Source organism: Protobothrops mucrosquamatus, unplaced genomic scaffold (assembly GCF_001527695.2).
Source record: "Protobothrops mucrosquamatus isolate PMUCROS unplaced genomic scaffold, P.Mucros_1.0 scaffold100, whole genome shotgun sequence".
Classification (NCBI taxonomy): domain Eukaryota; kingdom Metazoa; phylum Chordata; class Lepidosauria; order Squamata; family Viperidae; genus Protobothrops; species Protobothrops mucrosquamatus.
The window spans coordinates 353740-377382 of NW_015386473.1; the positions used below are offsets into that span (position 1 = coordinate 353740).

The window sequence follows — 23643 nt, forward strand, 5'->3', positions numbered from 1 at the left end:
CTTTTTTGTTTTTCTTTTTTAAAAAAGTCAAGCACTTCCTGAATACTCAATCGATACCTTCTTTGAGCGACTTTCTGTACATCTGTTTTATACACAACTCTTCCCTTCCCGCGCCTGGTTTTGACAGTTAAACCGCCCTTCCCGCTTCCCCTTCCCTGGAGCGCATGTGACTCGCCCCCCCGCCCCCCTCCATGCTCGCTCTCTCTCCACCCACCCCCCCATCCCGTTATCGCTTGTGATCTCTTGTCCCGCCTCTCATTCTCTGGCAGGTTTCTGATTCCTCCGGTTTAGGTTTTTCTTCTTCCCTTCGTGCTTCACGTGGCTCTACAAATGGGACTCAGGATTGGTCAAGCTTTGGGGATTATCCGTCAAACAGCCAATGGGTGTATTCTGCCCGCCCGAATCCAAGATGGCGGCTCTGGGGACTGGCAAAGGGACCCCGGGAAGGAGGAGGTGAAACGGTCTCGGCCGGAGGATTCGGGCCCCATCGCTCCGGTTTGTCCCCTCTCCCTACCGGGCCAGCGAGGGCCTCGGCCTCTGTCCGAGGTATGGCTGCGGAAAGCAGCAAGCAGTTCTGGAAGCGGAGCGCGAAGCTACCGGGCAGGTGAGTAAAGGAGGCTCCGTCCGGGCATCGATGCCGACCGATCGTTTGTTCCCCGGGGAGCAAAGGTTGACTTAGTGAAGCCGGCTTGGCTCCTAGTTTTTGTCGACCTTCATTTCTCGGAAGTGCGGTGAAGGGTCGATCCTCTGCTCTTCAAGCGAATAGTTGCTTCAGTCGGTCACTTCTGGCGATGGAGGAGGAGGAGGAAGAGGAGGGAAAGAGGGAAGTGGGAGAGCCCTGGAGGTGGTCTGAAGCGGGATATCCCCTTGCCTGGCATCGAGGGCAAGAGTTGGATCTTTCCAGCCGTGGGGCCGTATCTCTTCATCGGCATCATCCCGCGGTCCTGTCCCCTTTTGCCACTCGGAGATGTGACGCCCAGTCTTTTAATCAGAGTGGTGGAGCAACTAATTGCTCGGCTCTCAGGTTCCAAACCCGCCTCCAGGAGTACGATGCCCTGGGTCACCTCTGCCTTGCGGGCCGCGCTGATGGTTAGGAGTAAGTCGGTCGAAGTAGCGCTTTGGACAGGTGCAGAGCGTGCCGCTTTCCCCAAGAAAGTGAAGCCGCCCGCGCCTTCATTGGTGTAGTAGGCTGATCGGTTTGCATCTGTGTAATGCTTACTAGGCCAATGCTTTTTGCGGAGAGTTCCTGTTAAAGTTGAAATAAAAACCCGAGCCATGCTTAAACCGAACGAATGTGTTAGGCCGGCTGTAGAGCAATGATTGAAAACTTTTCCCTATCGTCGGCCCAGAGAGTCCTCCGGAGAACTTCCATAACACAAGGCTGGAGCAAAAGACTCGAATTTTCAATTTTCTTAGAAAGTTATTCCATTTTTAAAGATGCAACGGGCCTCTATGGTAATCCCTCACCCATAAAACTTAAGCGGGAAGCTCTTAATATTTGAATCATAAGGAGTTAGAGGGATTTTTGTCCCCCTTCTTTTCTTTCTCCTCCCATAAGCTCTATGTGTAAGGAGTGCTGAATAAACATACTGTAGGTTTCTGTTATCTTCTTCAAACCAATGTCTTACTAGCAAAATTTGAACTCTTGTTAAAATTTATGCATGCATAAACTTTCAGCTCTTTTCCCATATAAGATCATATTCTTGACCATCTTTTTCTTAACTTCCTCCCTTACTACTTTGGGTGTGGAGAAACTTGAGCATCAGCAGTGGAATATTTTCCAATATTTCATAATTTTGGAATATTCCAATATTTTCTCCTTAATTATATCATTTAGATTGTGAGTTTTGATTAGATTGCTCCCTTTTACCAATTAAATGTGAGAAAACTACACTTTTGTTTTTGCAATCTTAAAGGAATTAAAAAATAATGAATTGACACAATCAGAAATAAATGAGAAAAATGTAGGGAAACTAAGTAGCAGTCTTCATGGATAGCAATTTGGGGCAAAAGCTGTATAGTTCAGAAACTGGTCCTCTAACCTCATCTTGACCATGTAACTACCATTGTAAGTGTCTGGAATACTTTGCTAGCTTTAAATTCTATCCAAGTAGGTAATTCTTGTTTCCATCTTTATTACTGTAGCTTCTCTGGCTATGAGAATACTTGGATGGTTCAGAAGTCTAGGAACATTGCAAACAAATGTTGTATAATATGTGTGTTTGAAAAGAAAGAGACAATATTTTTGCAAGTGTAGTAGCACCTTTTTGTTTTGGATATCTGATTATAATGCCACATCCTTTTCATATAATTCTGCCTTTCTGTGAATCCGCTTTCATCTGTAGTTGTTTTAAACAGTAAAGTTGACTCAACCAGCTAAACTGGTTTGGGAAAGGCAAATGAGCCAACTTGAACCTGAGCCAACCAGGAATGCTTTGCTAGCTTTAAATTCTATCCAAGTAGGTAATTCTTGTTTCTATCTTTACTACTCTAGCTTCTCTGGCTATGAGAATACTTGGATAGTTCAGAAGTCTAGGAACATTGCAAACAAATGTTGTATAATATGTGTGTTTGAAAAGAAAGAGAAAATATTTTTGCAAGTGCAGTAGCACTTTTTTGTTTTGGATGTCTTATTATAATGCCACATCCTGCTTGCATATAATTCTGCCTTTCTGTGAATCCGCTTTCATCTGTAGTTGTTTTAAACAGTAAAGTTGACTCAACCAGATAAACTGGTTTGGGAAAGGCAAATGAGCCAACTTGAACCTGAGCTAACCAGTAAATATAAACTTCTTCCATTTTTGGTGTGAGTACTTTGCAACATCATCAGTGCTGTGATATCTCACACCAGCAGAAGAGAGTGCAAGGTTTCCCCTTTATTGTTTTATGAAGCTCTGAAGCTTGATAATTTTTATCAGATAATAGTTGGTTTATACAGGATTTCCAAACATGGCTATCTTATTCCTCCTAAAGTTGTATAATGTGAATGTGCACAAATTGTTTATAATACACACAGTTTGCAATTTTGTATATATGTTATGTATGGGCTAGAAAAAAATGAGCATATGATCTGTTCCACCACCAGGCAGCTAGTTTCAGACTAAGCAGGAAAAAAAAAATCACTTGGCATACATAGAGCTCTGTCAGCTGGTTTCTGTTAAATCTGCTAAAAGGGATAACAGATATTTTGATTTGGGCCAGAATGTCGTGGAAACTAGCAAAGAGTTGTTTATTAAAATGGGAAATCACTTCCACGTGACTTCTTGGCATTAAGTAAAGGAAAGGTGTTTACAATGGATTGTCAATTCTGTTATTGCTTTTCCTTGTAGCTGGATAGCTTTATTAAGAATGCTTACTGAATTGGTCCTTAAAATGTCTGCATAGTTTTGTCATTATACTCCTCTGTTTCAGTGTGTTAAACTCTAGATAAAATAAACTAAACCTGTGGGGGGCTTACCGTTATGATACTCAATTGTATATCTCTGGCTCTATCTATCCAAATGAAACTGTTAAAAGTCTTTGGAAACTGCTTTCTATTATTTCAAACATATTGTAGGTTGTGCCTGAATCCTGCCATGGTGGAATGGTTATGGATTCTGGATCTGGGTGTTTCCATCTTCATTCTAGACTAGGTTGACACTGCCCCATTCAAACGATGTGCAACCTGGAGGCCTTTCTGGACTCAAACTCTTGTCCTAAGAGCAGGTAGCAGCAGTAGCCCAGAGGGCCTTTGCACAACTATGTCTGGTGTACCAGTTGCATTCATTCCAGGACTAGGAGCTCTTGTTCGTGCTCATTCACACTTTAGTCACCTCCCAATTAGACTACTGCGACATATGGGACTGCTCTTGAAGACCATCTGGAAGTTCAATTGCAATAGCACAGGGAGTTATAGGTGCAGTTCATTTTGCCCATATAACACCACTACTCCATAAACTGCACTTGCCCCTAATAGGCTCCTGGTTTTGATTCAAGATATTGAGTTACTTTCAGGATTGTCTTCTTCCAAGAACATCTATCCATTCCACATGCCTCCATAGGGAGAGCATGCTCCAAGTTCCAGCTTTTAAACTTTCCCGTCTCACAGGATTTGCATGCCTTTTTTTATGGCTGTATTCTCTGGAACAATCCTTCTCCCAATATAAAACAGACCCCAATTCTTTTGCCTTCAAAAAGCAGTTAAGATCTGCCCCCCCCCCCCGGGGAGGCTTTTGGGGTCCAGTTAAGTAGAATCCTTTTCTGATTGCTTAATTATCAAATTAGATCATCATTTTTCTTTTATGTACTAGTTTTTTATGTTATGTTGGAGTTGGGGTGGGGTTTTTTTGTTTTGTTTTTTTATATTGCCCAAACTTACATTGTTTGAATTTTGCAACCCTATATGTCCAATAAATAAATAAATAAATGCAAATAAAGAAATAAGTTTTCTTTATGAAATGAGCATTTGTATTTCTTAAGTAGTAGTATCTTACTGGAGCAAAAGCAGAACTGCATAAAATAATTCTTTTTTAAAAAGAATAAGAAACCTTATTTACAGATTACAAAATTTCCACACTAATTTCACACGCCATATTAAGTTAGGTTTTGTTAAACCTGTGGTTTATTGAATAAGCCATAATGGTCTGGTTCTCATGTAATTAAGGCCAAAGTGGTGTTTTTTTAAAATTCTTTAAACTATTTCTGTAACACTTCTAATGGCGAAAGGCAAGAATCACACATTCGTTGCTCAGAACAACCATATTATGTTTCAGTGTTTCTCAACCTTGACAATTTTAAGGCATGTGGACTTCAACTCCCAGAATTCCACAGCCAGCAATGCTGGCTGTGGAATTCTGGGTGTTGAAGTCCACATGCCTTAAAATTGTCAAGATTGAGAAACACTGTTATGTTTAATATAAAACACCAAACTCAGCCACTCTAATATTATGACTGGGGTTGAAGACTTATTCTGCATTTCATTCTGAACTTTTCACAACCCCACTCTTAATTTCATGTTGTTGTTGTTGTTGTTTTTCATGTTACCATAGCACTGGCATGTCAAACTCGTGATGTCACGTGACATCGTGCAACGTATTGGGACTTTTTCCCCATTGCCGGCAATGGGGTGGGCGCAGTTTTGGCGTGACGCATCCGGTCTGCAGGCCAGCAGTTTGACATGCCTGCCATAGCAGTTCAAAAGAAATATCTGTCCTCTTAAAAGAACTACCCTTCAGCTCTGAATTATTATGAAACATTGAGGATGCTGAAGTTGTTTCTGTGGTTATTTCCAAAGCCAGTGCTATTTATTGCACTAGACTAGAGTGAGGAGGACCCAAATTCAGATTCACCTTCAGCCATCAAATCTCACTGGATTATTTTGGGACAGACCCAACCTCTCAGCCCATTCTGTCTCGCAGAAACATTGTTATAGAGGAAAATTGAGGTTGCCTTGAACTCTTTTGAAGGAAAGGCAGGATATACATCTAATATTAGTTGTGTCTCTTGTCTCTTTTACAGTATTCAACCTGTATATGGAGCTCAGCATCCTCCACTGGACCCACGGCTCACTAAAAAGTAAGTACTTTTTCACTAAAAAGTAAATACTTTTTAGTGCTTACTTTTGTCCCATTTTACAACCTTCTTTGCCACCGTTTTTTAAGCAAGTCACTGCAGTTGTTAAGTGAATTTGGCTTCCCCCATTGCTTTTGCTTGTCAGAAGCGAGCTTGGTAGGTTACAAATTGTGATCATATGAGCCCTGGACAATGCAACTATCATAAATACATGCCACTTGTCAAGCACCCAAATTTTGATCATGGGACATGCTTAAATGAATTGGGACATGCTTAAATGAATTAAACATTAACTGTTAAAGAGGTGTCATATTTAAATAGCAAATATGATTTTATAAAGAAATTTGAAATATTCATTTCATAAATCTTAAATCTATATAAATAAAAATGTAAATGTTCGTTTGTTCAAAATCTTAAATCTCCGAAAGTTCTTCACCGATTGCTTTGAAATTTTGATACAACATTGCATTCGAATACGTGCATGTTTTTATATACCTACTATTATATAAATGTCACACCTGTGACAGGTAAAAACATGCTTTTTTTGAAAAACAGCGCTATGTTGGATGTAAAAGCAACACACCCACAAGCATTGTGAAATTAAACATATTACAAACGTGCACTTTCTCTTTTCTTTCTTTTCCATTTAACCAGACTGAGCCGCAGCAATGCGTGGCCGGGTACAGCTAGTATATAATAAATTCTATACTGATTTACCTTTGTATTTTTTTATTTTTGGCTATCCTTAAGCTATATTCATTCACACTGATATCACTTACCTGTTGCATTTATATTATGGGCTATACAACATTAAGTCATTTATTATAAATCCTTATCACTGCTTTGGTTATTGATTGAATCTTTGTAAAGGGAGAGGGACATTTGGGATATAAGAAGGCCAAAGACATACGTAGGCCAGTTTTAGTGTCATTCTGAATAAAGATGATTATTTCAAGAATATTAACTGCTGAACTTTGAAGTGGTTGTACTGGAGTCACTGAATTTAGTCTATGCATTATTGATTACTGTATAAACGATGAAAATATAGATCTGTCTATGTATCTATGCAATTAGTGTAACATCCAGGTGGGAGGGAAGGATAATAAATTTGTAAATAACTGTTGCAAAGATCAGAAGTCATTTATTTCTTCACCTTTGGTTCTCTTTCTGTCTTTCTTACTTTTGTTTCTTGTAACTTTTCTCTCTTTTTTGGGATTTGTCTTTTATTCTGTGAAAAATTCTTACTAAAATTTGTATTTAAAAAAGGGATTTAACCACTTTTGTTTTGGAACTTTCAATGAAGGCAATATACATAACCCTCTCAGACTATAGGCTGGGAGCCATTGATTTAACACATTCATTTTAGTCCTTAAATAATAATGCCTAGAGCAGGGGTAGGCAACCTTGGCTCTTTTATGACTTGTGGACTTCAACTCCCAGCAATGCTGACTGGGGAATTCTGGGAGCTGAAGTCCACCTATCTTCAATTGACCAAGTTTGAGAAACATGGTGCCTTTTATGTTGGTCTATGTACACTGATTGGCTAAATTTGGTCTTTTATTTGTTACTGTTATTGACATTTGACTTCTGGATTATCATGCAACTATTTAGAATTTACTTCCATTTGTCAATTTAGTTAACATCATTTTGTATTAAAATTTATGATTGAAAAGTACATGTGAGCAAAGACCACTGGAACTAATGGGGGCTCAGTACCATCATTAACTTTGGATTATTGGTAGGGGTTTCTGATGTATTCTTAAGAAATTTCTTTTTTGCATTTTAAATTCAATTTTGATCTGCCTTGCTTTCTTGGAATTCATTTAGGTTTCTTGGTCTGAATAGACAAAGATTTATCCTAGGTTCTTTGATGCTAGGATCATGATTCATATAACTGAAAATAAAGCAAGTGCAAATTAACAGTGTTACTCCAACAATGGGATTGTGTCTTTATTCAATATGCATGTTAATTGGGCAAAAGTATATTAACATTTCTATTTTCACATGTCTTATATATATATGCGTTGTTTATACTTCTTTAGTATTCTACTTACATAACATAAAACCAAAGTTTTGCTTTGCTTACCACATAGAAGGTTTCATGGACTGCCCGTTATATAATGGACTTAGGCAGAAATGGTTTGGTTTCTTGCCTGCTAAGTCTATAAAGCTCTGGTTTAGATTTTGAAGTTTGTATTTGGTGGAGATTGCCTAAAATTATGTTCCATTCTTCGGGTCACTGAAAGGGAAGAGAGGGAACCAGTGGGATGGAGGGAGAGCACCTGATACATTAAATGATAATGATGATGAAAGGTTATTATAGACAAGGAAAATTTATATATCAAAGCTGAGTGCAATTCTCAATACAGTGTGTCACTTTACTTTTTTAGCTTCATCAAGGAACGCTCCAAGATCAACACGCTATCTATGAAAAATAAGAAGGCCAGCAGTTTTCATGAGTTTGCTCGGGACACTAGTGATGCTTGGGATATTGGGGATGATGAAGATGAAGATTTCTCATCTTTCCAAACATTGAACTCTAAAGTGGCCAAGGCCACAGCAGCACAAGTCCTAGAAAATCACAGCAGGCTGCGTATGAAACCCGAGTGGCCCCAGGCAGCTCTCAGCGATGCACCAATCAATTGTAAAGTCATCAAATCCAACAGTGAGGCCCAGCTATCCAGAGGACCTGGTACGTTGCTTGTGGCTCTTGGCTTTTTTTGAGGTATATTACTACGGTATATCCCATCAAATTTGTGAGGGTGAATTCTGCAGTTCTGTATAAATGCTGCATTTGTAGGCAAAGGCAGAATGGAATCTTCTCAAAACCTTCAATCTATTTTAGCCAAGAAATGCATTTTTTTTCCTTATGGATGAAGAAATAGGTTTTTATGTGTGTGGCTAATTCCTGATGAAATCCTGAAAGCTGGTAACTGGCTAAGTACAATATCCCAGGAAACAAGACTTTCATGCTTTTTTAAACTTTTTAGTTTGTCCTGTATTTAGCAGGAACAAAATACATTGATGCAGATATATAAAAATTTTCTTGAGCTTCATATTTGTTTATGGACATTGGTTACAGTATATTTGGGTGCTAGACAAGGTGAATCCTGGGATCTGATTTAGTATTGTAGTTGGTAGACCTTGGCTTTTCTTGACATTTAAATTATAATAGTAATTTTGGAAGTACGTTTCTTTGCAGAGCATGCATAGATCTGATATGCTCTCATGAGCAGTGATTAGTCATTTTTACTAACTGATATCAAGCATAGTTACTGCATGTTTATTGGAGGGCGGGGGAAGATGTGTGTGCTCTTTCTGTAGATAAAGACCTTTTGGTTAGCAAACTGGTACTCACATTTTTTTTGAAACTTTTGGGAAGAACATAGAGTTGTGACCAAAGAATCTTGATATTGCATGTAAGATATGAGTGTAAAATATATTGCCTGGAGTCATCATGCAGCCTGCCAGAATTTTTTTTGTGTTCCACTCCCAAAATGTTATGACAACATCTTTGATGGCTTTGGATTTTAGGGAAGATTAAAGGGTAAAATCAGTACCTTAATCTTTACAAATACTGTAAAGATACCCATTTCACCCTGCATAGTCTCTGAAATTTCCCTTGAAATGGCTTCTGCCACAAAGCCTAATGGAATCCTCAAGCCAAAAATTGTACACTCCTAATATTAATCAAACAATTAAGATAATGCATGCCTTATCTTGTATACTTCAACGAGCAAAGTATATTCTGCTGTCTGGCTTTGAAAAATGAGCTATCTGATTGCAAAGCTACCACCAGATGGCATCAAAGCCCATGCCAGGTTACATTTCTTTTCTGGAAATTGGTTGGCTTTTTAGCATTGTAGTATAGAGGAATTGGGGATTGTAGATTGCCTTTGAGGTGTCGTGCTTCCTCTTCTGTGCTATTGATTTTGTTGTTTAGCATGCTGAAGGAAGAAGGAATGAAAGAGCCTGAAATCTGGAAACAGATGGAAGGGATTGAACAGGAGGAGACGATGGAAGAAGAGCTGAGAGAGCATTGGCTTTATATAATGTTGATGGACAGGCCAGGTAATCTTGGCATCAGTGAAAGTGGTTTAAGAGCCATCCATCTAAATTGCCAACAATACAACATTCTACTTTTACCATTACAATCATTGGATCTCTGCACTTTCCTTAAAAAGTTATGTCAAGCATAGTGAAAATCATAAAATGTCAGGGTATTCCTGTGCAGGGGTTTGATAACTTGCTCAGTAGGAGTAAATTGGTTTGTAGTTTATTTTGACTAATTCTCAAGTTCTTTGCGTACCTTTTTAATAACAGCATGGCAGGAAACAGTTCAACATGTGAAGCCTCTGCCATCATTGAGTGATGGGAGAGAAAATTCACAGATATGGAGACTTTCCTTGCCATGTGTGTGTTTAAAGGTGCGGGAGCCTTCCTGGAATTGGAGATTCTGGAGGCATGAAGAAAACAATGGATTCTGGAAGCTCCAGTGTTTGCTGCTGCCCAGTATACTCCTGATGGACCTCTTTAAACTCTTTTAGAGGATGCCTGTATGCGCAACCCCCTCCACAAACAGCAATCCCTTCCACTCCGACCCATCATTCCACTTGTCGCTCGCATCTCTGACCAAAATGCTTCTGGGGCTCCTCCCATGACGGTGCGTGAGAAAACTCGCTTGGAAAAATTCCGGCAGCTTCTGTCCAGCCAAAACACAGATCTAGGTGAGTCCGGGTGTTGGGATGATAAAAGCACCCCAAGAACTTTTACGGTTTCTAGAAATAATAAATAAACAAACAAGCCACATCCCTCCCGTGGTGGTGCAAGCTTGTTTAGGTTATCACAAATGTCCTTGTGTAGCATGAGATTACAGTGTGAGATCATCCCTAGCCGGACTAGCCAAAAATGCTAATGTGCTAGTCTTGGGAGGGATCTCATTAAGCAAGGATTGCATGAGGATTAAAGCTGTACAGTTGTAGATCTATACCAGTGATGGCGAATCTTTTAGAGACCGAGTGCCCAAACTGCAACCCAAAACCCACTTATGCATCATCGGGTGCCAGGTGGGTGTGGCCAATTGGGTAGGTGTGGCCCATTGGGTGGGCGTGACTGCGGTGGTAATGGCAGACTGGGTGGGACTAAAAGGTTCAATCAATCAATTCCAACTTTGCAATATCTTTTTTTTCCCTGCGAGAAGTTGAAATTGACTGATTGAACCTTTTTTTTTTTTTGCACACGGCAGTGGAGGCCTAAAACGAAAAGGTTTTATAAAACCCAGCTGAAGGCCTAGGACTGGGGCGACGGCGCACGTGCCTACAGAGAGGGCTCTGAGTGCCGCCTCTGGCACCCGTGCCATAGGTTCGCCACCACTGATCTATACAGTCCCAATGATTATATTTGATTTATAATTTTGTTTTCATACATATTTTAAATCCAATTTTAAATTTAAAAGAATTAAAATACAAAGAGACATACCATGTTTCCCTGAAAATAAGACTGAGTCTTATATTAATTTTTGCTCCAAAAGATGCATTAGGACTTACTTTCCTGTTAGGGCTTATATTCAGGGAAATACAGTACTAAATGCATCCGTCTGGCTGACGATCTTAACTGGGGCTTATTTTTGGGGTGGGGTTTATATTACGAGCATCCTGAAAAATCATGCTAGGGCTTATTTTCCGATTGGGTCTTATTTTCGGGGAAACCCAGTAGTCACCATTGCCCTACATATCTAAACAACAAGTTACTTACCCAGAGGGGGAAAAAGGTATATTCTTTCTGCCTTCTTTAAAAACGCCAAAAACTTAATATGAATCAACTCACTGTTTCCCCTTTGCAGATGAATTGAGGAAATGCAGCTGGCCTGGTGTCCCCAGAGAGGTTCGTCCTGTGACTTGGCGACTTTTATCAGTGAGTGCTGCATCCTCTGACCTAGGACAACTTGTGTCATCTACATAATGAAAATGTATCCAAGATGCATAACTGGGCTCCAGGCAAACCCAGCTCCTGGTTGGCTTTTTAGCCCAAGTCTTTCTTAACCAAGCTGCCTGAGATCTCTTGAGAGGAATATGACACTGTAGCATGGGAGAACAGTACATTTTATGCTTAGGTTTGTAAAAACTGATTTAGAAATAAAAATAGCCCATATGTTATGTTAGTTATGCCATGAAAAAGCAAGAATGTCAATGAATTCCAAAGTCTGTAGAAAATGAGAGAAATTACATGGCAACAGTATTTCCGACTTCACAAGAAATCTTTATCTGATGCTGGAATTGTAGGCTCCAAAGTAAGACCTTCTCCAATGCTTTTAAGCATTCAGTGCAAGGAAAAATGTTGATAGTTGTGGTTTCTTTCCCCAATGGAGAACTTGATTAGAGGAAGCTACATTTTTTGAACTTTTGGTTCTATAATTTTTTGTTGGACTCTTGTTAAATCCTATACCCTTTTCTTCTTGTGGGCTAGCATTGGGCAGGTCAGAGTGAAAATTGGATAGGAGTGTGGAACACAGTGGAGGGATTTTGACTTGACAGGTTTTGTCTTCTATAGGGTTATCTCCCTGCCAATATGGAACGAAGGAAGCTGACTTTACAACGAAAACGAGAAGAGTATTTTGGGTTCATACAACAGTATTATGATTCCAGAAATGAGGAGCACCATCAAGATACCTATCGGCAGGTACTCAGACTTCTAATCTCTAGATCAGCGATGGCGAACCTTTTAGAGACCGAGTGCCCAAAAACTGCTCCGCTCCCCCAGCCCACCCGCCTGCTCCGCCGCCTGCCCCTGCTCCACCTCCGCCCACTTGCAGGGCCAGCCACTGCCTCCACCACCTGCCGGAGATCACCCAGGCGACCCTGTAGCACCATGGCAGCCACGCCCTCCACCCACACCGAGCAGCATCATCTGCACGCGTTGGGGCACGAAGGCAGAGTCTTGTCCCTGCTGCCTGGCTGCCATGTTCTTGGCTGTGCTGCTCTGTGCGGGCCGTGCCCGGGGGCAACTCTCTGGGGGGGCTGCTAGTGAGGAGGGGGCCGTGGAGAGGCGGGGCTGGGGCAATGGCCACAGAGAGGGCTCTGAGTGCCGCCTCTGGCACCCGTGCCATAGGTTCGCCACCACTGCTCTAGATTGAACTTGACCCCTTACCGATTTGCATGTAGTTCTGACCATTATTTGTTTAGTTACAATTCTTTGCATTTATGCTTCCACCTTTTCTGAGCTCCAAAACATATATTTGGAAAGTAAGGAAATTCCTGAATTTTACCCACATAACAATAGTCATGTGAGATAGATTGGTTGAGACAGTTTCTGCACAAGTCACTCAGTGAGTTCTGTAGTTGAATGGGTCTTCCCATTCCAGATTCCCAAATTAACATTGGTAATACTATACTAGACTCCCTAGGTGTTATTCATTGTCAAAAGTCAGCAGACATGAAACTGATCTGACTAATGACCCTAGAACAGGGGTCCCCAACCCTCAGTCCATGGACCGGTACCGTGCCGCGGCATGCCAGCAACCTGTCCACACAATCAAGCAAAGTCCCATCCGCAGGATGCAGGCAGCACACAAAACCACGCCCCTCCGGTCCACGGAAAAACCTCTCTCCACGGAACCGGTTCCTGGTGCCCAAAAGGTTGGGGGCCTCTGCCCTAGAACAGGAATAGATAACCTTTTTGCCTTTCAGAGCTATTTCAGATATTGAATGCCATATATTCCAGATATACATACTGTATATACCCAGTAGACACATAAACGTATGCATGTACAAAAAACTCTGTTCATTCTCCAGGAACTTGCTTGCAGATCAGTAGCTTGGTGGTTTGGGGAAAATCCATGATTTTAAGCATGCTTGTGGGGAGCGGAGGTCTAATCTCCAACACACCTTGCTCTGGGATGCTTTTTTCCACCTCTTTCCAGAGAGAGCCACTGGAATTGCTTTCCTGGAAAGAAAAGGAAAAAGCTACGCAAGACTTCCCTACTCCTTCCTGTTGAAGCAGCTCTATATCACTATGTTCTTCCTGCCATTGACAGTGTGGGCTGCTTGCTCTTTTGCTGGGAGGAAAGCTTCCCGTATGCTCCCTACAAAACTGAACCTCATAACTACCAGGCTGGTGCCTGGGAGTCTTTCAGGAATGGCAGGCACTCTTGACCCAGAGGGAAGCTACTTTGGGAAAATTATCTAGGTCTTTTAGGGTAGCCTTTTGAAGGGATTATTCCTGCAGGGCTTGCATATTTGTGCTGGATCATTAACATATCCTTGAATCATTGTTTAGTTGGATGAGCAAGAACATGCTACAATGTTAGTGCTCTGTGAATCAGTGACATTCTATCTTCTGTTTAGATTAGGCCATAGAAATGTTGCCTTATATTTGCAGATTGCAAGATTTATTTGCAGTCCTTAATATCTTTTTATTTTCTTAAAAATCATTTTCAGATCCATATAGACATTCCACGGACAAATCCTCTCATCCCTCTGTTCCAGCAACCATTAGTTCAAGAGGTGAGAATTTTTCTCTTCCCCCCCCCGATAAGTCATTTAACTCTTGATGTTGGTGATCAACGATGCTTACTGAAATTTTTGTTTTGTTCAATGCATTTCTGATTTTCTGAGCACAGATACCCAACGGCAACCAGTTTAAGATGTGTGAACGTCAACTTTCATTTGGCTGAGGAATTCTGGGAATTGAAGTTCAACATCATAAACTTGATGAGGTCAAGGAAGAATGTTCTAGGGTTAACAGCCTTGTATTATTCAAGGGCTGTTCTGATAGATATATATATTTTTAATCACTCTTTTAAGTATTTTCTTTCCACTCTAAAAGTTACGTGGCTATGTACTATTACATGCTGCATCTTCAAAATGCAATATAAATGAATCATGCAGGCACACTTATTTTTGCAGGAATATTTTATCAATATTCTACTTAAGTGTACCATTTGGGAAATGCAAAAATCATTATGAAGTTATAAAAGAATGCACACTGCCACTGGGTAAATATTTCCCTGTCTCTTTGTTCTTAGGGATCTGCATTAATATAAACGTATGATAGGATAATGTTGCATTCTGTTTTCTTTTAATTTACCAGCCATTGCTGTGGCGATAAAGAAATTTGTAACACAATGGCATTGCATCATATTACTAGATGTTGCTGGCAAATCAACAGAAAAAAAATATATACAGGACTAACATTTCAATCTGCAGCCAGGTAGCTTCAATATTGTCTAATTATGGACTTTTCATAAGAATCCATATATTCAATTATTGCATGAAATTACAAACTTTCAACAAAAAAGGTTCAACTTCTCCATATTTTTTAACCTTTTAGAATGTACTAGATAGGATAAAGTGTTTTTCCTATGCACAGTTATATTTAGTTAGTTGCAATGTTCTGATATTATCTATCTGTTTATAGCCCCAAATATCCTGCTATCTAAGATCTCCCAGAGTGGCTTACAAATCAATAGAACGAAAGAAAAATACGAAAATATTAATAGAATAGACAATATTCTAAAATCAAAATAAGATTAGTAGAACAATAAGACCAGTGCAGTTGGAAAGATTTTTTTTCTGATGAAGAAAAATTGACCATACAGTATGCCATTTTGAATACCTTTGAAGGAGAATTTAAAACCAAGGCATGAAAACCAAGGAATTTATTTCTCCAGGCATTTTCTATCCTTCTTTCAGTGATAAGTATCCAGAATAAGTCTTCTGAGGATGCTACTAATATCTAGGAAGTTACTATGAGTAAAAGTCAGGAATCTGTATGGGCTTTCTAGATGCTCTCTAGTGATATGCCTCTTTAGAAGTTAAGTTAGTGTTTGAGAAACTCTTTTACAGAAAGTAGTGACCTCATGAAGGAATAGTCTCTGACTTTTAAAGTGTCCCTTCAATGTGTATCAGCAGCAAAACTAAGTCCATATTGTAACAATGAGGTAACTTGCCTAAGAACATAAACTATCTTAGTAGAGTTTTAAATGGCAGACATATGGCTAGATTAATAGAATTCCAAATATTAATAACTAAACATGTTATAAAGTATAAATCATTATAGCTTTGACCAATCTGATTCTACTGATTATTTACTGATGCCTGCAAATCATGCTGTTTCAGTCAAGCTTAAGTGATCTTAATCCATTCCTAGCCTTTGTTGGGCTTTTCTATATTTAGGAGTCAGCATTGATTGGGTTTGGGAATTTATGATTACTAATGCAAGGTCTGTCTAAAACCATAATAGATTGATTCAGTTCTTCAGGTTTATGGAGCATAAATAAATACCTAACAAGGTCCTGTGCTGTTGGCCTTGAAATGAATAGGCACATTGTCATGGCTTGTTTTCTGGTGTATGTCCCTTTTCTCCTTGTATCAGACAATTGCCTGTGCATACTGTTATAAAGCTTTGATCAGCTTAAGAGCTAGAATACTTAAACATTTATGTAAGTGGTAGTGCTGCAAAACAAACGGCCATGTTCAAAGTATGATTAATGAGAGCTATCTGTCACAAATATGTTGAATGCCATTGCTGACTATCCTGAAAGTCATAAAATAACCTGTGCAGACTCTTGAAGGGAAAACTGGTCAGGGAATTTATACCAAGGGCACTGAGATATTGCTTGTTTTGTTCTGCTATAACAAGTTTCCTACAGCCAGCAATAAATACCTCCATCCAGATTTTGTATTCTTGAAATAACAGTCTTCAGATGCTCGTCTACTAAATTCAATCATTGTGGATGCAAATGTAACAGAGAAGTTATTCATTTATCATTATTGCTTGCATACCATGTTTCATGAAATGTGAATATATATTCCGGAGAATGTCAGTTCTCTCAATTACAGAAATCACCACGAGGACGTAAAGCATGCTGGGGTTAATGTTTCTGAATCTGGTGTGTAACTAGAAAACCCATCAGGGCCCTCAAGCCTGAGTCCTATTCTTATATTTGAAGGAAACAAGAGAATCTAGAGCACCTCTGTCAAAGAACTGCAATGTATGGTCTATCAGATCCTGCTGATTCTGCAGAGGTGATTTATTGAACTTGACAGTGTGTTTTGGGGCTGCTGTGTACATATTAGCAATAGCCTCATCCTAAGGTTCATGAATTTCGGCCATACCAGATAGTTGTGAGAAGGCCTTTTGTTGCCTATATTAATCCATAAGCAAGAAACCTCATTGCAGAAAATGAGGAACTTTTTAACAGTAGATATAAGAACATCTGCAAAACACATGATAGTGACTTTGGAAAGACTCTACATAACAGAGGTAGGAGACATGTTGGACTAGAACAACAGGAAACTGCCTTAATCCACATCTGAATACTTGTGAATTTAGCCCAATATTGTGTATTCTTCGGGATGTCCAGTAATGCTTTTTTTCCTCATCATTGGTTATCTGCTATTTGAACTAGGCATGACATTCATGAAATTTGTTCTGAAACTGCTGACCCCCAAACATCTGTTTGAAAGATATCAATTAAAGATGGTCTTCAATTTACAACCATTTGCTTAATGATGGCTCACATTAATGACAGTACAGCCCACTTGGTGCCCTTTGTCCTCTTTGACTGAAATATTTGAACAAAGAAGCAGGCATACGGCTTAATTGGACAGTATGGTTTTTTTTCCTCCTCTTAACAAGAAGCAACTTTGATTTTGTAAGTCAAGGATAAAAAAGTTGAGAAGGTATCTGATCTTCCCCAGAACTTGCTTCTTTTTTCCAATGGCTGCAGATCTGGTTTGAAATAACCTCAGGGTTTCCATCCATGAATGTGTGTCCTTGGAGGAAGTGAAGCTAGGTAATCCCCAACCAGCATCTCCTTTGCCTTTCAGCTTGTAATCCTCTAGGTGCTTAATCATGTAGACAGTGGAAAAGGATAGATAAACTCTTTCCAGAGCAGAATATTAATCTATGAGGATGATAATTCTGAATTTCTGCTGGCTTCTGCACGTGGCATCCTAGGAGCCAGGTACACTGAATGCTGAGACTTCTCTTGCTGCTAAGATCCTCAACCCTGGCTATTTCTTTAGTCACTATGCATTTTTAACTCTTACCACACCCTTTTTCTCCCCTGCACTTGTTCAGGCTTTCTCCTTTTTTCTCTTTCCTTGGGCATGGCTAACTCAAGCACCTGGCTTTCCTTCTTCCTCTCTAGATCTTTGAACGAATCCTGTTTATCTGGGCCATCCGACACCCTGCCAGCGGCTACGTGCAAGGGATTAATGACCTGGTCACTCCATTCTTTGTTGTGTTCCTCTCTGAATATGTTGGTAAGCGATGCTTGATGGCTGAAGTATATGATTAGCTCTTGCTGTTGAATACTTAGATTGTCATCACTGGATCAGCTTTATCATCCCTGAAATGCTTTGCCATTACAGTATATAAAGGTAGAGCTGCAAATTGATTTGTCATCATCTATCTCCTGGATTAGGTTTTGTCAGTCATGTCTTAAATCTGACAGGAAAAGTTGTGGTTTTTTTGTGGGGCGGGGCAGGGTATTGGCTAGCTGTAATTGTCGGTAGGGTAAAAGAAGCCATTAGTGAGAAAAACTCCACAAAGAGTAATGACTGTGGTAGTGTCATGCTTATATTGTCTGCCAAAGATAGCAGCATTTTGCAATCAAGATGCATTATGCAAATGTCATATTTTATCATGTACTAGGAAGGCTCTTCTTCCGAATTGTTTAGAAAGATATAGAATGGCACTACCCCTTATTACAATTTTGTATCTTGTAAGATACATGAGATTAAAACAATCTGACATGGTTAATGAATTAAGATCTAGTCATGGAACAGATTCTTTTTTTTCTTTTACGTTAAAGCAGTGCTTCTAATTAAAGTCCACCTCTTTTATCCCATACAGTGGAAACAAAAATACTCATCAGCAGTTAATACTGAACAAGATAGCACAGTCTATCAGTTTTAATAATATTGACATGCAGAAAAAATGCCTTTGAGAATAGAATTTAGGAAAAACATTTAGGAAAGGAAAGAGTTTTTCAGAGAAACTGCATAACACATAATAATAGCAATATGTTTTTGACTTAGGACAAAAAGCATCAGAAAAAGCACCAGAAAATGAAGAACTAATCATAACCTTTATATAGGTCACGTTATGTAGTCAGAGAGGTACTAGTTTAAAAGCTGCTTTAAAGGAATCTGACTGGCTTTGTGTTAGCTCAGAATCAAAGCAGGATCAGGGGTATCTAGTACCTGAGAAATCTACAAGGAATACCAAAGTTGTAGGCTAGATAGAGAAGGGTTAAAAAAAAACTTTTCTGAAGATGTCAGTGCCAGACTGGTACTATTGCAAACATTTACATGATCTGTAAGATTTATTTAGTTAAAAAATAATGAAACAATAAAATCAAGTTCTCCAAATCCTCCTACTGTTGATCAAGCTTATTTATACAGATGATTCATATACTATTTGCTTTCTTGGCAATGGATCTGTATTGATAATCTTCATAAATTATTTTTTTACTATGCATCAAAGGTTAGTAATCCAATTTTTGCAATTTCTTGGAGAATGAAATAAAACATGTATTTTTTGCATGTTGAATAAGTGACTGAAAACAATGAAATCTGATAAGAGATGTATTTTGAATATTGATGATTATTTGAGATCAGACCTTAAATATATACAGTAGGTATTCTCTCCTAATTATAATGAAATAAAATAGAACTTGTGAAAATAATGGTTAGTAAGGAATGGCATGGAAATCGAATATTCAGCTCCCTTGGTTATTAGTATATTGTGCCTTATCATGTTTTTATTTTCTACACCTGGAAATATAGTCATTTAGTCTTTTGATTTTCATGATATGCTCCTACTTGCCATTTTAAAGATGTATCTAATGATGTGTACTGGTTCATGTTCTAAATATGATTGATGAGGAATTTTCCGTGTAGGATGGCTGTTTCTTCATTTATACTTGTGAGCTTCATGGCTGGCTACTATGGGATGAAAAGGGTTAACTAGGCCTAAGGAAGACTTGATGTCAGTTCTTAAAATTCTTATCAGTAGAACTGGTAAGATAATGCTCCGTTTGAATTACATTTCATGAAATTATTAATTCTGTTTAAGAAGCATTCAAAACATTCTTTGTGGCTTGTAATGATTAAACAATAAATGTATCAATATCAATTACTGCCAACTTCTTTCCCAATCAATTTGTCAATGGCCCTCCATGGGAAAAAAATAGAACGATTAACTGGCATATTATTATAAAACACTTCTGATTGATGGTGAAAGTAGGCACTAAGTAAGCCTCACTATGAGGAGGGTAGCCCAAGAATAGTGCTTTACTAAAAAGGGCATTCCCTGGTCACTTTCCTGGGCAGATCATTTAACTATTCCTTGCATATAATAATGTAGCTTCTCCTGTGATGTGAAGCTTCAGAATCTGGAACTCACAGCAACCTTTCTGGCTATTCCTTTCTTTGGTAGACTTCCTTAAGTAGATGCCCATCAACTGTGCTTTGAGCTGTTTCTGGTATATCTGCCCCTTATCTAGCTTATACTCCAGTGGCTGAATCAGCAAACCAGCAAACGCTCTCATGACATTTGTATAGGAAAATCACTACTTTATCTGGAGATAAGCATTCTTAATTGGTTATCTCCAATAAAAATAACCTGGTCCTGACACCTGTACCTTTTAACATTGTATTTGCTGAATTCGTGCCTTATCCTTAGTGTAGTGATGAATACCCTTGGCACATGAGATCACTGCTGCTCACTAATCCTCCTTTAGTAGAGATAAGGTTGCTGACACCCTCATTTTTAGATCAATTTGAGGAGTCTACCAAAGATTAGCTCTTTGATATTTATGTCCAGATCATTTGTTTGGGTTTTGAGAGAGGTCATTCAGTAAATTAAATTACAGACAACAGCCAAGGAGTTTACAAAGGAAGTTATTTCTGAAATCATCCATTGGCCCTAAACATTACCATACATACCATACCATACCATACCATAATCATTTCTGTCTTTGTTTTGAAAACTAATAAGTGAGCATGGCTACTCTCATCAGGCCAAAATTGCTTTTGCTGAATCACCGGTCAGATACCTGGCTAGTGAACAGGACCAAACTCTTTCACCTCTTCTTCTATGTTGTTGCCCTTTTTTTCAAATTGTTCACTGTTGGCTTGCTGCTCAAAGGCAGCTATCTTTATGAAGTTGCAGAGCCCATGAGCAATTTGGGATCTGTGCCAGTGACAGATCCATATATGGGGTGCTGCTGCTGAGCATTGCTTGTTTCAGTCAGTGCTATTTGGCAGAATGGCTGATGGGGGTTATAACAGCTGCAACTATAGTAAAATTTTAGTGTCCCAAAGGTGCTTATCAAAGCGGCAGAATTGTTGAATGCTCATTTGGAGAGATTTTATGGTTGACAAAATAAGCATTTGGTAAGCATTCCATTTATTCTCCCACATGTGTTACCATTCCTAATACATTCAATAACCAACTTTATTCAACTTCAACCAAACTTTTCAAGGCAAAAACAAGACAGAATTTGATATCATTCGGTAAAGATTTTTTTAAGTTGTATTAATAATTTGCTGGAACAATCCAGTTGATAGTAACCATATTACTTCATGTGAAACTTCATGAATAATAAACTATGTTGGCTGGATGATATATATCTATAGCAGCTGTGTTGTATTAAGCCCAAACAACCACATTATGCCTTTTAAAAAGTTAAAAATAATGGCATAATATATAAAAAGAAAACAGTAACCAAATAACAACAACTAGCTAACCAGATATAACCGAAATTAAAAAAAAATCCATAGGAAAAAAAAGGTAATGCTATTAACAATAACGACTACATTCCTATGCTGCTGGTTGACATTCCATCAGAGCAGTAAAGTTGAGAAAGTAAAAAAGTAAAGGTTTCCCCTTTTTCATGATGTCAAAAACTTTCGCTTGCCCCCATGCTCAGTTAGGTTCCCTTTTGAACATCAACTTTAATTGAATTAGAAGGTGATCTAACCACAAGAGCGGGCTAGATACAATGCTCACTGTATTCAGATCACAACATAACTGCCCTGAAGGAAAAAGAAAGTCTGACATATGTCCACTAATGTGTTTTGAGATTATTGGACCAAACCCATGGTTGTCATGGAATATATATACCCCGTGGCTTTCCCTGACCCAGCTTCCAGGCCATGAGATTGAACAACATCAAGTGGAGGAACTTCAGCAGCAGCCCTAGACTGAGAGACTCAGGTTGGGATCCAGGTGGGCAGCAGAGTGCCTGGATTGTCAAAAGGATAGTTAGTTATATATTGTACTTCCAACATAAATAATTGGAAACCCAACCTATATTATACTTGGATGAATAGTATTTTTTTAAAATCCAACCACAATGACTTATTAAATGAGGATATTCCAACTTATTCCACATTATCCACAAGTTAGCCAAATCTTCATACGACTCTTTAGTTGTGAATAAAAAATAAAATTCAAAGCATCTTATTTTATTTGCTGTATATTTTCAGTAATTCATTGAGAATCTGCTCACTGATGCCCACTTTCATGAGATATAGAGGCCTGCAGGCACTGTTTATCTGTTGCTGTACCTGCTGCCCGGGATACCAAATGAATTGTAACTAAAAACAAAGTTAGGACTTCCAGGAGATTAAAGGGGTAAGATAATAGCATTACAACTCTGCTCATAATGTTTTTGTTTTTAAATCCTTCCATTACAGCAGTGTTTCTCAACCTTGACAATTTTAAGGCATGTGGACTTCAACTCCCAGAATTCCACAGCCAGCATTGCTGGCTGTGGAATTCTGGGAGTTGAAGTCCACATGCCTTAAAATTGTCAAGGTTGAGAAACACAGCATTACAGGAAGCAATAAGGTCAAAATACACACACAAGATACTTGAAAATGAAGAGAATTAAATGTCATAATTTTGATCAAGAAAATCAAAGAGTTTGATCATTCCATAAAAACTTAGTTTTTTTTAAAAAGGTAAATGTTTCTCCTGTCCAGTCATGACCAACTCTAGGGTTTTTAAACTGCTAGGTTGGCAGGAGCTGGGGCAAGAACGGGAGCTCATCCCATATTTGGGTCTCAAACTGTTGACCTTCAGTCAACAAGCTCAGCATCTTAATCGCTAGGCCACCATGACCCCTAAAACTCTCTTAATATTTCACAACTTCTTGAAAATATTTTACAAGTATTTATGTAGTAGTCCCTCCAAGAACATGTATCAACCTTGCAATAGAGCTTCACGGTGGACTACAGTAACCTGATTCCAGTTCCTCTCCATTCCATTGTACCGTTTTACTGAATGAAGACATGGGAGACAGTAAATGTAGTTTCTAAATCATACATAGATTCAGTTGCTGTGGAATGTGAAGATTTGGAAATTGCCTGTTATTCAATATTTCTGTCCTTGTTCCTTTCAGAAGATTAAAATGACTTATGTTTGCAAGGTCAAGCACCAGGATCTCTCTCTACAATCCTGTGGAGAGTTCTCCTTTTAGAACTAATGGCCATATTTGGGGTTTTATGCTGGTGTCATAGATGCCATACTAAATCATGACAAGGGGAGAATGGTGTTATTTCACAGAATTGCTGTCTTAGTGAGCAACAACCAGTCTTAAGCCATCCCATTTTACAGTAGAAAAACTTGACCTGTTAAAAATCAAGTCACATTATAATCTGCGAGGCCAGCTGGAATCTTGAGTTTCATTTTTAAAAAAGATTCTTTTGAAATCACAAACTTCTGTTCACATGTGCGTACACATACCCACACAAATTATTATTTGAAATTGTTCATTCCTTCAACCCCTATCTGTGTATGATGTCCAGACAATGCTCTGAATACAGTCAACTGCTAATCAAGCCATTCTTTATTTTTTAATTTGACAAAAAAGTCACCCACCCCAGCTTAAAGTCTGCTGTTTGGGGAAGTAGCTGTTTTCATTTTCTTCAGTCCTGGCTGATGTTCCACGACCCTTTTTGCCAGGAGAATGCAATATCATTATGGTCAATAGCTGTTTCCTTGTTGCTTGGACAAACAGTCGATCCCGCATTTCGTGTGGTTAGGGTTTTTCCAAGCTCCTCTATAATCTACAATCTT

The 23643-nt window shown here is 39.0% G+C and overlaps 1 protein-coding gene across 1 annotated transcript in view; it reads left to right on the forward strand.

Annotated features, from left to right (window-relative positions):
* The first annotated feature begins 539 nt into the window (after positions 1-539).
* The window catches only part of TBC1D22B (TBC1 domain family member 22B), a 42001-nt gene continuing 18897 nt past the window's right edge, over positions 540-23643 (forward strand). Inside the window, exons 1-8 of the mRNA XM_015812600.1 lie at positions 540-604; positions 5497-5553; positions 7941-8242; positions 10098-10277; positions 11393-11463; positions 12100-12228; positions 13986-14051; positions 17702-17816. Coding sequence (XP_015668086.1) covers positions 549-604; positions 5497-5553; positions 7941-8242; positions 10098-10277; positions 11393-11463; positions 12100-12228; positions 13986-14051; positions 17702-17816 — 976 coding nt within the window. The 5' untranslated portion in view covers positions 540-548. The remainder of the gene's footprint in view (positions 605-5496; positions 5554-7940; positions 8243-10097; positions 10278-11392; positions 11464-12099; positions 12229-13985; positions 14052-17701; positions 17817-23643) is intronic.